The sequence below is a fragment of the Ziziphus jujuba genome, chromosome 9, assembly GCF_031755915.1.
Source record: "Ziziphus jujuba cultivar Dongzao chromosome 9, ASM3175591v1".
Taxonomy (NCBI): Eukaryota; Viridiplantae; Streptophyta; class Magnoliopsida; order Rosales; family Rhamnaceae; genus Ziziphus; species Ziziphus jujuba.
The window spans coordinates 6607006-6623552 of NC_083387.1; the positions used below are offsets into that span (position 1 = coordinate 6607006).

Consider the following 16547-nt stretch of genomic DNA (forward strand, 5'->3'; position numbering starts at 1 on the left):
AAAATTATTATTATTGTTATTATTATTATTATTGTTATTATTATTATTATTATGCCGATATTATTATGTTTGGTGAAAAAATAAATATTGTTATTAGTGAAAAAGAAAAAGATATCTGCAGAATTCTTAAAAAAAAAATAATAATAATAATAATAGATAATATGAGTAGATAAATGTCCAAAGGAGTGTGTTAATATTAATAAAATAAGAAGAAAAAGTAATAATTTAAAATAAAAATTAAAAAAAAAAAAAGATGGGAGAGAGAGAGAGAGCGAGAGAGAGAGAGAGAGAGAGAGAGAGAACGGATTTCTACCCAACGATCTAAAATGTGTGCAAAATACGCGCTCTGTCATTGGTTCAGATAGTACCAAAATCTGCAAGCCGTCAGTCATCACCTGAGTCTTGCCCTGCAAGCTGCGTTTATCGTAACGGTGGTTTTAACGGGAGCCGATTTCTCCAATGCATTTTGAGCGTGCAAAACACGCACGTGGTTAAGGCGTGATATTAAATTTACCGCCTGGAAAAAGCGGGAGGACGTGAAAAAACGATTGTATATGGTTGATAAATTTTAGAGATCTGAGTGAGCAAAAGTCATGATTGGCTGAGTTATCACACGTTGTGCCATTTGTACGGATCTTCACCACCCTAGGGAAATTAAAAACCATTTTGTTTTATTTTTTTTATAAAAAAAAATGGCTGTGAAATTTGAGTCACCTTCATAAAATATGGTTTTTTATGGAATTTTTCACGTATTTGGTACCTATGGGTTAGGGCTTTCAGGAGATTCTCTCTTGAAAGTTTGGGAACAGGTTTAGGGATTTTCAGTCCAATAGATTCTTTTTTTTATTTTTATTTTTTTTTGGGGTAATAATCAGTCCAACAGATTTCAATTGTATGATGTGCTATTCTATTGCATTGTAAACATTAGGAATTATATGATAAAGAAATAAAACTTGAGTTCTCACTATGTAATTCTTCAATTTGATTATGGCCTACATAATTTTAACCGGTAAAATCAAAACTTCTTCTAATTCTTTTTTCCTTACTTTTATTAAAAAGAGAAATATTTATATCTTTATATCATTTTATGATTTGGGATGGTTATTCCCGCCACCGCCACATGATAATTCTCTTATCCCCCTATTTCGATGTTTAATATATAGTATTGAGTCATGATCTCCACACAAAAGTTTCAATTTGAGCATAACAGGTTTAGGGAGTTTTAATGTATAATTATATATCATTTTAATATTCCCATATATATAATTAAAATTTTATTTATTAATTTTTTATTTTAAAGATATAGATCTTAACCAAATCTAAAATATTAGTATCCATATAATTTTATTATAACGGCAGTGAGTTTCTTATTGTAATGAGAATAGTTAACATCAAACAATATATTGTAGATATAAATGCTTCACAACCTATGTTAGGATGGAGGATTTACATTACCATAGTTAATCTATATATGTTGGTTTAAACTTTAAACTTTTTTTTTTTTCTTTTGATGAAAATTAAACTTCAAACCATTTGAATGTTGTCCCATGGAAAATACATATATGTAGAGCATAAATATGGTTTTGAAAAATTAAAAATATATATTTTGCATGCTTCCATTCACAAATAAATAAATAAATAAGTAATCAAATGCCAGTTGAATCTAAGTATTTTATTTGTAGTTCAGAAAACAGCTTTTTTATCCGGAAATATATTAAATTAAAAACCGTAGTAGAAGTTTTAGGTAATTATTAATTCAGTCAAATACTTAAAAAAAAAAAAAAAAAGTATGAAAGGGGTTTGAGAAAGGTTTTGGCGGGAAATTTGGGGAGGAAAAAAGATTCTCTTGGAATTGTAGTGTTTTAGGGAATTAATTGAGGTTGACGTAGTAGCATTGATAAACGTGCTTAAACAAAAATAAGCCCATTTTTGTACTAAAAAGCCCTAAAATTGGGAAAAATAACGTCTGTATTATTAATATTCGTATCCCTAATAAAGAACTAGTTTTTTTTTTTTTTTTTTTTTGGTTATTTTATTGAAAAGCATTAGTTTTTTTGTTTAAATTAAAAGATAGTTTTTAGAGCATTTCAAGAATACAGCAGCAAATGAAAGTGTGTAATGATTTGATAGCTGGCGAAATCTAGAGCCTATTTTCCCAACCTTCTTATCTTCCTCATCAGTCCAATCCACTCACCAAACCCTTGTCCATCTGCTGAACCTGTGTCTGTCTTTCCACAAAGCTTTTCATAAATATTTTTGATTTGCTAAATGTCTGTCCTCCAAAAAAGAGGCTCTGAAAATGAAATATCCATTTAGGAAAAGTTTACTTGGCATGAACCACAAAATGAACATTGCATTCCCAAAGGCCATAAATTAGACCGTCTCTTAAATATGATATTGAGCAATAGCTATGAATAATGATTGGAATAATTACCAAAAAGTTAATTGGAGTTTTCTAACGGTTGGTTTGTGGTTGAATTTTTGTAGCCTATGAAAAGCTTTTTTTTTTTTTTTTTTTTTTTTTTTTTGGTTATTTTTGTTGGACATTAGAAAAAGATGAAGTTGATAGGCTAATTGATAATAATGCATGCTTTGCAATTTTATGTGGTTGTTTGAAATGATTGCAAAACTAATGGTCCATGCATTATTTCATGAGTTTTAAGTGCTATTATACATCGACTTTGTAAACTACACTAGAATTTTGACACTCTGCTTTATTCATATATTAAAAAGGAGAGTTGGGTTTATATTGTGCATTATTATTATTATGTTTTTTTTTTTATTTTCCAGAACCAGCAAAGAGCTATATATAATCACTATAGGCAACTTGATATGTAAATTAATGTTGTGTGGCCTCTCTTCTTTATTTGTTCTTAATTATACCTTTATAACAAGTTCCTCCATGGATAACATAGTGACAGTGACACGGACCTAATAACTTTGTCTCTAACAATGATATCCAATTAGAATCTCCAACTTCAAATATTAAAAAAAAAAAAAAAAATTCTACACCTATATATATATATATATATGAAATTTGAACCCAATTAAAGAGTGCTCTGATTAATTAAAATTCGGGAGATCAGAAAAGCAAATGTAGATGATCCTTTAATATCTGTGTATATTTAAAAATATCCTACTGTTTCAAGATTTTAATAAAAACACTATCTATTTTTTTTTTTTTTGGGTAATAAGGAAAAAAAAAAAAAAAAAGAACTATCTACAACTCTATAGACAAATGCTTATTTTCACACACGGATTTTGCTTCCAATAACAGTTAAAAGGACCTTTTTGTAATTTCGTAGTAGCCAAAATCATTTCTGAAAATAAAAAATAAAAAAATCACGAGAATATATAGAGATATAAAAGGGGAGAGAGAGAAAGAGAGGAGAGAGAGAGAGAGAGAGTAGTGTAGTGTTCCCTAGACCTCAACCCTAACTTTTAATCCCCCAACCTTCACTGCTTCAGCCCCTATTCCCTCCTCTTTCTTGAGTCAGCATACAAAATTGGTCCCTCCCTTGTTCCCTCCTCTTTCTCTCTCTCTCTCTCTCTCTCTATCTCTCTCTTCCACTCACTCTCGCTCGCCATCATCGTCATGAAGCTTTGAAAAAAAAAAAATAAAAAAATAAAACCAAACAAAACACAAACACAAACAGAGCCGCAAACACAACAAAAGAGAAGAAATATGGGAAAGTACATGAAGAAATCTAAAATCGCTGGTGACGTTGCAGTCATGGAGGTCTCTCTCTCACCTCAGTCTTCTCTCGGCGTTCGCACCAGAGCCAAATCCCTAGCCCTTCAGAGACAGCAACAGCAACAGGAACGAAAATCAACCACCATTGTTGAACAACAACCAGACCCAGATGACTCTTTTTCTTACCTTCAGCTTAGGAGTCGCCGCCTTGTCAAATCCCCGTTGCTCGGCGACACCAAGAACCACCATAGTCATCATGAGAAGGTTTCCAAGCGCTCTAATGGTAATGGTTGCTGTGGAGAAAACCAGCCCCCAAAACCCAATGTTTCCGGACCTGATTCGAGGTTGAGGATGGATTCGGTTGACCCGGTGGATTCGGGCCTTGCTCGGTCGGTGGTTTTTGAGGGACAAACGGAGAATGGAAACGATGTGGGTATAGAGATTTCATTCGGAGAGAATAACTTCGATTTTGAAAACAGGGACAGGTATATTTCTTTTGCCTTTCTATTTTTCTTTCTTCGTTTTGGCTCTGTTTTTTTCAACGTGCATATTCCCCATGGCGTCAGTGCTCTGTTTTTTTCTAAATAGATTTTAGAATGGAGTTCAAATATGGAGCTTTTGCCTTTTGGGTATTTGTAAAATTTTTCGTTCAAGAGGGCTTGCATTCATTTTCAAAGAGCCTCTTTTTCTCACCACCAATAAGAAAAAAGAGTAATTTTTTTTTTCCCGATATATTTTCTCATTAATGAATAAATAATAATAAAAAAATGTAACGGACGTTACAGCATATGCATAATGGAAAATCTGTATCTTTTTGAATTATTCTAACCTCCTTCTACAACTTCAACTTGAGTTTTTTTATTTATTTTTATTTTTTAAAATTTTTTATTCTATCTTTCACGTTTGGCTTCGCCCTTTTCTTATTTTCTCTCTCTTTTGTTACTGTTGGGTTGTGGAAGTGGAACCATTGATACTAGACAATCATTAGTTTTTCTCCCTTCTACCTTTTTACCATTTTTGTTTTCTTTTTGGTTTTGTAACTCGGTTACTGGTAGAATACGGAAAACAAAGTTTCCTTGTCATCTGCTATATGTTTTTCTGTGTATTTTCTGGTTAAAGATGTTGGTCTTTGAATACTTTTTTTTATATTTTTACTCGTGTTTTGTTTTGAGGTTTCTCTGTTCTTTGATTTGTTTATGTGTTTTCATTTTCATCTGATGTGTTGGTGCCATGGCATATAAATGCTTTCATAAAAGAGCAGTGACGTTTTGTGACATTGAGAGGTTCTTTAATGTAATAATTCACAGTAAATATATCTGTGACTTGGTTAAAACTCTAAGCAGAGTTATTAATGTTGCGAGTTCTATTTTCCCATATTCAGGAAAATTGAATTAATGCTATAATGCTTTTTTTTTTTTTTTTTTGGTTTTTTTCCCCTCCTCTTTTCAATAATGTTACCAGATAGCCAAATCAAAGTATGGCCAGTACAGTAGATATCATGGGTCCCATATTATATGGTTATGTCTGCTCTGTAAATTTGTTTAAAATCTAATTAATTTTGTCTAAATTTATATTATAAGCTTGAGGCCTCAAAGCATTTCGGTCAAAATATTGTTGCATTAAATGGGGTGAATAATTCCCCATTCCATCATGAACTTTTGTGGGGAAAAAGGGGTAAATAAGTATAAATTTTGTTAGCATCTAGGAAAAATCCCTTACGATTTGCAGCTTAGTTTGTGCCATTTTTTCATTTAATGCACAAAACAGCGTTAGAGCAATTCTTTCACTTCTTATATGTTAAAATGCAGATTATAAAAAATGTAACAGAATTATTTTCTGTGATACTGGCAGCAATAACTCGTGTGCCCCATTTGTGTTAGCAATGATATATCATATTCATGGGGCCTAGTTAGCACCGGTACATGTATGTGGGATACTCTCCTTTTAGGGCTTCCAGTAGGTGACAAAGAGTTGCAGATCTTATGCTTTTTATTGTGCTGTTGAAGACTTGCCAAATTGGAATTTGTCCTATTTAATGCCTCTTATCCGGGTTCTTTTGTCCCTCATGATATGTGTTTCTTACCACACTAATAAGTACTTTAAAAAAAATAAAATAAAATAAATTCTATATCAAGGACGAAGAAAACAAAAAAAATGAAAAAAAAAAAAAAATTCAGGATTTTCCCCTTGTGTGGAGGGGATTAGTTTTCGTTTCTTTTGCTATTTTTAATTTTGTAGATTTTATAATATAAAATTTGTATGGATTTCTTTCGATTTCAATGTGCTCATATTATTTACGTGCGTACGGCATGATTGTGTTCCAGGGAAAGCACACCGAGCAACTTGATACGGGAATCGGACACGTTAGGAACCCCTGGTTCAACCACGAGACAGACAAACTCCAATGCGTCTAACCGAAGAGTTAGGAATGACATACAAAGAAATATCCCAACAGCCCATGAAATGGAGGAGTTCTTTGCTGTTGCAGAGCAGCAGCAACAGAGAATTTTTATTGACAAGTATAAATTTGCACTACTGTTTTTTTTAAGTGTGACATTTGATATATGTTCAAGTGGTTGTCCAAGTTATTTCCAGTAGAAACAATCAAGCTTAACGAATACCTTGATGGACCTTATTGTATGCATGCTGTTTAACAGGTACAACTTTGACTTCGTGAATGAGTCCCCACTTCCTGGAAGGTATGAATGGGTAGAAGTAATTCCCTAATCCGGACGCATTCGCTTGATGTTTTAAGCCCTGAACTTCTAGAGTTAAAAGACTACTTATTTCAATCAACATTGCAAAGCTCAAGAGTAATTTGGTAATAGCAAGTACAAGGCCAAACTTCATTGTTAAAGAGAAAGGAACCATTTGTGAAGACATTGGTGAAGAGGGGTAGTTTAGGGGCTTGATGGTTCTGTCCTTGTAATTTTAAAGGGTATATCTAATTTCTAGATTTTCTTTTGCTTACTTTGTTTTCTTGATTTCTAAACCTTTTGTCAATATTTAGGCAGTGAAGAGCTGGTCTCTTTGGAAATAAATGTAACTGATTCCTTTTCCCATTATTTTGTCTCGTCTTTTGTTTCATGTACCCTGCATTTTGTCAAACTACTAATGAAATGAAATATAACCTGCAGTTTGGATTTAATTCTTGATGGTGATATTTTTGAGTGAGTAAATCTAATAAAAGATCGCCTTCTGCCTCGGGGTCGTTTTCTGGTTTAGCTAGTGATTGTCTTATTGTGTGGTCGATTTTCTATTGGAAAAGAGGTGGTTTGGTCTAGATGGTTATATATCTTGGACTGGCTGGTTAGACTGAATTTATATTTCTTTGTAAATAACCCAACCCTTTCTCTCCATTTGCTAATTTCTGTGATTACTTCTCAATAGTTTAAATTACTTTTTTTTGTTGGCTGCCCATTTGCTTTGATGTATCAAATTACGATCTGGCAGTTGAATAGAGAAACCTGCCCTTCTATACTAGATAGTTCGGATAGAATGGCTGATGGTGGGGTTAGGCTCTGTAGTTTTGGATTGTTGTGTAACTTGTGATGGTATTTTACTTCTGAGCTTCAGGTTCTGACATGGAATTTTTGTTGATTTTAAGTTTGTGGAAAAATGATCCTTTTTTATTTTATTTTTTTGTTTCTTACCATTGTTGAGAGAGTTTGTGGTGTTAGAGCTGTCACAGTTATCAAGTGGGCATTTATTGAATCTGCATGAATGCAAAAGAGAAGAGGGGAGAGGTCTGGTGGGGATGAAGTTTTATTTTTATGAAAAAAGAAAGAAAAAAACTTCTTGTTGTTATTGTTCACAATCACATGGGACATTGTACTGTTCTGACGTTTGATTGCCTCACACTTTACAGGTTGCGACATAATGTTCAACTTAGATTTGATGATGTCCTATTCTCTCTTCCATCCCTTTCTACTCTGCTTGCTTGTTTCTTCAACTTGTTCTGAGCGTACTGAAACCTCTCGGGGCAAGTTGGTCAGTCACAATGCATTCTTTTAAAGACGTGTAAATTTATAACTTTGTATCTTTTTTTTCTTTCTTTTTTTTTTTTTTTCTCTCATATTAATAGAAAATTTAAAATATAGTCATTTTAGATCTAACGGATTTAGATCTCTTATTCCATTTTCAATGAATTTATCTCTCTTCCTACCTCAGTGTTTATTTAACTTTCACAAAGATATTAAAGTAAGAGTTGTTAGCTCTTGTTAGTCCCTGAACTGTGTACATATTTGCACTTTAATATTTTTATTAGTTTGACCCTTAAATTTCAGTTTTTGTTACATTTTGATTCTTATAACTTTTTTAACGAAGTTTTTAACAATTTTGAGGCATGAAGTGCACCTCTTTCAGCATAAAAAACAAAGAAATTATACAATTAGACAACCCTATAAAACCTCTTTATATTGTATATTGCATATCCCAAAGCTGTTAAGCAAATGAAAAACAATTCATGAACAAAGTGTTTTAAAACTAAAGTTTCAAGATCAAAATACTTCCCCAAAAAATTTCAAACATCAAAATGCAACTATGGACATAATTCAAGATAATAGCCCTAAGTAAGTTTACCTCACCACAAGTAAATTTCCATATAAAAAAATAATGGCTTTTACCTCAAGAAACAAAAATGTAAAAAGGCAGTGGCGAGATAGGTAAATAGAAGTTATAGATACAACTTTGTCTCCCAATTGTTCACCAAAAAAGTAGACTTTTTCTTTAAAAAAAAAAAGAAAAAAAGAAAAAACAAACTGTGTCTCCTAATGTGTAGTTGATGTTCCTGCCAAGTTTGTTAACAAATTCTGGAAAAAAATAATTATAAAACAGAGCCCCGCAAAATGAGGAATTTGTAGAGTTTTCTGGAAAAATTCCTTTTTCTAGACAGAGGCAGAGGGAAGAGGGGTGGATTTGTGAAACTTTGTTCGTGCTCTGCTTTGGAATCTTACTCAAAAAGGAGCAGTTGAATGCTAATAACACTGATGGTAAAAGGTGCGAAAAACGTTCCAAGCCCCTCAATGGTGGTTGCACACGATGATAGCGTACAACTACCTGCCTGTCAATGATCAGTGTGGTTGAGTGGTAGGAAATGAAATTATGTAATGTAAGGCTATGCTTTTCCCTTATTTAATTTTACAAAAAAAAAAACACTTTGATTCATCAAGAAAATATATCTCTTTGTTCTAATTTTGGTTTTGGGGATTTTAGTAAGTTGTCATACTTTCCCGCAATCCTGTCGGACTGATAACTAGGCTAGCATTTTCAACTGCACAGATTTTTTAAAATAAAAAAATAAAAAAATGTTAATAATAATAAAAATTGAGGCTCTTGCATAGACAAAAACACCTGTGTACATACATCAAAGATCATAAAAAGCAAATTGAATTTCATTATACATACATCAATATCTAAATATGAACAAAATCCAAAAGAATCCAAAATTTTCTACCCTGGTAGTCCCTCGTCGCCCTTATTTTATCATGTGACATTTTGAAAATATATGTTATGGTGGTGTGATTTGATACAAACATGCTGTTAAATTCCATATTTCAACACTAGACTACAGATTATAATCTGCCGCTCAAGTACAAAAAAAAATAATAAATAAATAAATAAATAATAAGGAAGAAAAAAACAGCAAACTACATATGTAATGCACAAACATGTTGAACGTATTCTTTTATGTGGGAACACGACATTTTGAGGACTTGGACAAATTTTTGAAGCATATAATGTTGGTATAAATTCTATTTTATGAAAAAAAAAAAAAAAAAAAAAAACAGGGGAAAATACAAAAATCTAATAAAACGATGGCTGTCGGTGACTGAATCCTCCTGTGACAAAAATGATACTATTCACCAAAAAAAAAAAAAAGAAGACAAAAATGGTACTCGCGCATGGATGGTTCAAACTACAAGACTTCAAACAAAGGACAGCTTCTGCAGCTGACTTTGATGTGAATGTAATCATCTCACAATGTTTTCCTGGTCCTTGGTCGTCTAAACCTTATGCCCGTTATTTACTTTTATTTATTTATTTTTGAAATTTGGGTTTGGACACGATTCAAAATTAATTCAAATTCATCCAAAATTGATCCAATTTCTAATCAGCATTATATCATGTTGATGTAATAATTTATTTTTAAAATTTTTTTTGAAAGAAATATGTTTGCTATTTCACCATTTTATGTTTATGAATTTTTATATAAAAAATTATATCCTTTTTTTTTTTAAAGTGAAATGCCCACAATTTTCATTAATTATTTTTAAACTAAAATTAGATTAAAAATTAAAATTAAAATAAAATTTAAAATTTTCCTCTAATAAAAATAAATCTATTAGAACAAAAAATTAAAATAATTTTATATGCCCAAACAGCCAAAAAAAAAAAACCAAAACAAATTAGATTAAAAATTTAAAAATAAAAACAAATTTAACAACAATAAAGTTTGTAAAAAAAATAAAAATAAAAATACATTTTTCTATTTTTTTCATTTTATATCAGTGGTTTTTTATTTGAAAATTTGTATCTATTCCTTTTTTATTTCAATTGAAAATTTCATAATTAACCAAACATTTTAGGACCTAAAATTAGAAAAAAAATCTAAAAATTAAAATAAAATTAAAATTTTTGGTCTAACAAATATAATTTTATTAGAGAAAAAATTAAAAATAATTAGACCAAAGTACCAAAATAAAAATTAGATCAGATATTAAAAAATAAAAATAATTTTTGTTAAAATTTTTTTGAAAAAGATTGGACCATTTTATAAACCAAAATGGTGGCCAATTGAAAAATGAAAAAAATTAATTAAAATGGACCAAATTGAAAAAATGGAAAATTGACTTTCATTTTATTTTTTTTGTCTAATTTTTTTTATCTAATTTTTGTTCTACCATTTTCGAAAGGTTTATTTTTTGATCAAATGGGAAAATTTTTCAAAAATGGAAAAATAGTTCATAATTTATTTCAATATTGATATTTTGGTCTATAATTCATTTGATCTAATAAATTTGGACAAATGGAAAAATTTTTCAAAAGGGAAAAATTAGACTATTTTAATCCAAGTGTATAAAATGGAAAAATAATAAATAATTTATTTTCAATTTATTAAAATTATTTTTATTTCTGAAAAAAATGAATTATAGCATTAGCATGAATTAATATATTATATCAAAAAATAAAAAATAAAAATTATACCAAAAATTTAATTATTTTTATTTTAATTTTTGGTCTAATTTTTATTTTGGTGTTTTGATTTTTTTTTATTTTTTTTGGTTTGGGCATAAAAAATTATTTTGAATGTTTTTATTAGATAAAAATAATCAATTTCATTTTAATTTTAATTTTTTGGTTGAAATTTAGAAGAAAAATATTTAACTATGATTGTGGGTATTTTAATTTAAATAAAAAAGAAATGGATACAATTTTTCAAATAAAAAAAACCATAAACATAGAATGAAAAATAAGAAATTTTTTTTTCAATTTTATTAAAAAACCTCTATTTTTTTTAAAAAAATGTTCTTGTTTTTAAATTTTTGGCATTTTGTCCAATTTTTTTTTTTTGGTTGGTTTGAGCATAAAAAAATATTTTTAGTTTTTGATCTAATAAAATTATTTTTAGTGGACCAAAAATTCCAATTTTGTTTTAATTTTAATTTTTCTATTCAATTTTACGCCAAAAAATATTTAATTAAGATTGTGGGTGTTTTAATTTAAATAAAAAAAGAATAGATGCAATTTTCCAAATAAAAAACCATAAATATAAAATGAAAAGATAATAAATATACTTTTTTTGAAAAAAATTTAATTTTTTTTATTTTTTAGGAAATAAATTATGATATCAGTATGATATTATGCTGACATCATCATCATTAAATTTAACTGCAATATTAGATTTTGCATCAATTTACATTGATTTTGAAATTTTAAAGTTAAAATTGCCGAAATCAAAATTTTAAGATCAAAATCGCATCTACCCCAAACTTATGAGACTAAACTTCATTTTTCCCTTATTATTTATTTATTTAGGTGAAAATGCCCGTGTTTACTTGGGCATACCACTTTGAGGACAAGACCATGGTCCGGACGGGCTGGTCAAGTCCTCTTTCAATTGCATATCAAGCCTGTTGACAAAAACCACTCCATTCAGCCTAACATGATACCTTTCCACATACAAGAAACTTTTTCCTCTTGTTCTCAAATTTATGCATTCTTCCACGCAAATATAACAACTTCTTCTTCCTTTTTTTTTTTTTTTTTTTTTTTTTTTTTTTTTTTGTTTTATTGTTTTTCAGCTACATTAGTATTTTAGAGACAGTGGGAATCGATTGATTGTTCCACATTTTGGTTATAACTTGCAAAAACCATCGAAAAGCAGTCAGGGTAACAGGAAGAATTTATAAACTGCTATTTGACAAAACAAATAAGTCATTAAGGCAAGCAAGTTAATTTTGTTGACAAGACACTATTTCATCATCAGAAAAAAAAAAATAAAAAAAATTCCATGTAGAGGATTTTCTTTTCCACTAGCCAGAAGACCATTTTACAAAACCCTTCCTTCCTAAGTAATATATATTACCGCCACACAGCCCACGCTCCCTGCTTCTGCCGCTGAAAAAAAAAAAAAAAAAATGCAGATTTCAATGGTGCTATGATGTAGGAGGCAGCAAATTTGCTGGACGGTTTGTCTCGGCCATCTCAACTTCACATGCATCGGTATCTGTTGATTTTCCGTGCCCTGATGCCATCTCTTTGAGCTTTGCTAGTCGAATAGCATGGAGCTCATATCTGATTATAGACAAGTCAGAAAATGCATATCATTAGAGAGAAAGAGAAAGTGAGATGATGACAATCGAAATTGGAAGAGAAAAAGGCAAAATTCACTATTACGTTCCAAATACTAACCAGGCATTTGTTAATTGTTTATTCTTCTAGAAACTAGAAAGAGCCTAATAGAAGATGGAATCAAATCAAATATATTATTCTTCAGCCAGTCCAATTTCTGCAAAATGTTTTCAAAGTTCATCTAGCTACAAAAATATGTTAGCCAAGATAGTGAAACAGTAACAAATTCCAGTTACCACAAGCAAGGAACAACAAAGTCCATCCTAAGTTCTACTTTGTCAGCCTATGTTAGCCAAGATAGTGAAACAGTAACAAAGTCCAGTTACTACAAGCAAGGATCAACAAAGTCTATTCTAAGTTCTACTTTGTCAGCCTAAAATAAAGAGCTTTGGAGCTACTGCATTCGTGGTAAAAGGAAAAAGAGATTCATCTGTTCATCCAAACTGCCAATTAGTTATAAGGTAACATTTAGTGCTACCTCCGTCGAAAGAGACAAAAAAATAGTTAAACATAACGATAAATTTAAACTGAGGCTGGAATAAACACTCGGAATAAGCGGCAAAGATAGAGAGGGGAAAAGTACATAGCAGTGGGTATCATGAGGCTGTTGGCAAAGTCGGCCATGGTGGTAACATAACGGTGCAGTTGTTGCTTAATGTCACTGCAGATACTTGTACTAGAGGTGTTCGTGGCAGAAGGCTGTGGAATGCGACGACTGAAGTGCTGATGATAGTAGAGGCAGCAGTAGAAAGGGGTATGTGTAATGGCTTATACATGATGACATAGGAGCGCTGGTGAAAATGGTAATGAAGCCTTTCATTTCAGAAAATAAAATGTCTGGCAGCAGTTATGGAGCATAAGTCATGAAGAAAGGTTTTTAGCAGCATTTCAGAAATTTATAGGTCAGAATAAAAGGTTGAGATAATGTAACATTCTAGCCATGTTTGAATCGAAACAAAAAACAAAACACAGATAAAGTAATTGCATAAGCAGAAGGCAACATAAAGAAGTGAACATCCCTCTTGCAGGGACAAAGCCTGTCCATCCAGAGGAACCAATAGGAGCATCTCAAGAAAAAGTAACAATTTTTGGCTAAATAATTGAAAACCCATAAAAACTTACTCAGTCACATGGCTTTTCACTAGTGAAAAATATATTCTCCAAAATTGATGTTCCTTCAAGTAGCCTGGACATAGCTTATACCTGAGTTGTGAAATTTCCTGAAATATAAGAAAAGCATCCAATGATGTTTAAAAGCCAAAACTTGCTTGATAGCAAAGATTTCTGCTTTAATAAAATTAAATTCTGAACAAATAAATCATACAGGTTATTCTACCTCAAAATTTTTCATTTTTTTTGGGTCTTCCAAATTATGGATTACACAATAAATTTTACAAGGAACAATATTATAATTGAAATATCAGTTAGATTAGCTTTAATTTCAGATGGACCAATTATTATCTATTTCCAACAAACTTCAGAAAAATTCAACATGTGGCCAAGATTCAACCACAGATGACCCTCATTCATATCGATTACAAAAAGCATGAAATGCATGCGAACAATTAGAATATAACCTTCACTCTCAAGAGCACAGCCTTCGCATGTCGCTCTTGCCATTCAGTGAGATCCTTCCGCACACTGCCTGAAGTCGTTGGTAAATCATCACCATGTGTACCTTCCTCAGCAGCTGCATCCAATTAATAAAAAAAAAAGTCAAAACACAAATTCACAATCCGTTCGGTCGCTGAGAAAATGACGCAAAAGGAAAAATAACCAAAAAATAAAAAAATAAAAAAACAACCTTTACGACAAACCAATTGCATAAACCCCAACGATCAAACGTAAGATAAAGAATTAAACTGAAATTGAAATTTTTTTTTTTTAATTATTTCGAATGTTGTACGGAAGGAATAAGATTACCGGGCAGGGGGAACTTCTTGAAGGTTTCTAGAGTAAAGGTCTTGAGGAAATCGATGAATTTGTCAGTGAGTCCGAGTAGCTCTTCTTCTTCTTTTTGTTGCTCAGATGGTTGGTCCTGGTTGGGAAAGTGTTTTTGGAGATCTGGGTTTTTGGTCTTTTTCTCAGTGCTTAAAAGGCTGCGTCGGAACCACGAAGACAGGTCCATAGGGATGGCAGCGATGGTCTTTTTCTTCTACAACCAACCCTGCTTCGTCCCCCAAATTCCCCACCACCGCCTTTCTCTTCCGCCACTCCAGGCTCCAGCTTCTTCCCCTTTTTTTTAATTTATTTTTTATTTTTTAAATCTGTTCGTCTAGGACTCGAGGCCCAGATCTAATCGAACCTATTTTTGGTCTGGTTTAAAAAAATGGGCCTTTTACAATGAGACCAGTAGGTTTGGGCCTTTGATACATGGAATCTTCTATACTTGTACATTGATCGGATGGAGGAATGGAATCTGAAGACTGAAGCGCCTGCATAAGTTAGTTTTTAATTTTTTGCATGACCCAGTTACAATTTTATAAATTAATGGATATAATTATTTTATTTTATCATTACTGTTATTTATTTATTTAGAGTAAAATTAATTATTATTGTTATTTTTTATATTAAATATATAAAGATTTAAATTTGGAGTCATTGTCCAACTAAATAATAGGTTTCCTATTGGATTCTTCTCGCTTGGACCTAAGCTTGATTAGTTCTCATAAATGTTGAAGAAAGTATCCACTTTTCATCTACGACAGAGCTATTCAAGTCAAGAGCTGAGGAATGCTTTAGTGGTTGCAAAAATCTTTTTTCACCCTAGCGATAATTTCTTTTTTCACCACCAGGACCAGATATTTATTTATGTTTATCTTTAAATTATAAATAATAATGAAGCATTAAATAATTGAGTAAGAAAAAGACAAGGCCATAATTCAGCGGGGTCCAGTGTGAGGTCCCAAGGATTTTTAACAAATGAAGTAACATCTTATGGGTAGTGTAGGATTCTGTTTGGCGTGCACTGGGCTTCATGATGATTAGTGTAAGACTATGCCCTCTTCTCATACCATCCCACTCTTCTACAACATGAGCCATTATGCACGCTTTCATTATTCATTCAATCAATATCACTTCCAAAAAAAAAAATAATAATAATAATATCGGATATACTCAAAAAAAAAAAAAAAAAAAAAGGGAAAACAAAACATATATATATTGAAAAAAGCAAGTTCTAATATGCTTACCTATTTCAACATTTTCAGCTTCTTTTGTTTCATTGTCACATAAAAGTTTATGTTACCTTTTGTGACATGATGTCAATATTTGATTCTTATGCACATTTTTTTCTACTATTTATCAAAATCCATGAACCATACAATCTCAATCATTTTTGTCTGTTAGCTTTTCCTCTTTTTTTTTTGGGAGAATTGCATTCTAAAATGGTATTTGGTATTAAAAAATGAATAAAATTATACGTTTGAATTGAATGAATAAACTAAAGATATTCTTGTGATCTGATTTGCTTTTAAAATGGGTGGATGAGCAGGGTTTTAAGTCACATTCATAGCTATATATAATTTAATGCTTGGTTGGTTCCAAAATCGCGTTTGAGCATATTGATGACAAGGAAGTGTCGGAGATCTCCAACATGTTTAAGATTCGTGTTTTGATTGTTGAACTTACAACGAAATAAACAACTCCTTCATCTCCTTTTCATTTCAAAAATGCTGGTGCTATGTAACTTCATTTGATTATAACTTTCTAATAAAAGTGTTGAGTTTTCTAAAAAGCTATATTTCACTTTCTATTTAAACTCTTTAAACACTTAAAATTCTTTTAAAAAATTGTTTAAACACTCTGTAAATGCTAAAAAAAGAAAGAAAAAAAAAACATTTAGAAAATCATGTCAAATAAAGCCCATATAGTATACCTTTGTGCATTTGCTGATAGAAATATACAAAGTTGTTTTCTTTTCTCTTTTCTTTAATCACAATTCACAAGAAAACAACAATTTTGACTTCAAACTATTCCGAAATTTTAGATGCGGTCCAAT

The 16547-nt window shown here is 31.0% G+C and overlaps 2 protein-coding genes across 4 annotated transcripts; one reads left to right on the forward strand and one right to left on the reverse strand.

The window, feature by feature from the left end:
• The first annotated feature begins 3386 nt into the window (after positions 1 to 3386).
• Positions 3387 to 6842, forward strand: LOC107426578 (cyclin-dependent kinase inhibitor 3). Its single transcript, XM_016036798.4, has 3 exons — positions 3387 to 4179; positions 6019 to 6213; positions 6352 to 6842. Exons 1-3 carry the CDS (start codon positions 3686 to 3688, stop codon positions 6419 to 6421), a joined length of 759 nt encoding a protein of 252 aa, XP_015892284.3. The 5' UTR covers positions 3387 to 3685; the 3' UTR covers positions 6422 to 6842.
• A 5233-nt stretch (positions 6843 to 12075) lies between these two features.
• Positions 12076 to 14784, reverse strand: LOC107426597 (uncharacterized). 3 transcript variants are annotated; one of them, XR_007242760.2, is made up of 5 exons: positions 14471 to 14784; positions 14125 to 14237; positions 13670 to 13767; positions 13131 to 13338; positions 12269 to 12490 (listed from the first exon to the last, which is right to left on the reverse strand). XR_007242760.2 is itself a non-coding variant. In XM_016036821.4 (5 exons), exons 1-4 carry the CDS (start codon positions 14673 to 14675, stop codon positions 12618 to 12620), a joined length of 450 nt encoding a protein of 149 aa, XP_015892307.3. In that variant the 5' UTR covers positions 14676 to 14783; the 3' UTR covers positions 12269 to 12490; positions 12608 to 12617. The 3 variants fall into 3 exon arrangements, 2 of the variants coding, with proteins under 2 accessions (XP_015892306.3, XP_015892307.3); XM_016036821.4 differs by lacking the exon at positions 13131 to 13338 and adding an exon at positions 12608 to 12651 and having other exon boundaries at positions 14471 to 14783; XM_016036820.4 differs by lacking the exon at positions 13131 to 13338 and having other exon boundaries at positions 12076 to 12490; positions 14471 to 14783.
• Between the last annotated feature and the right edge of the window lie 1763 nt (positions 14785 to 16547).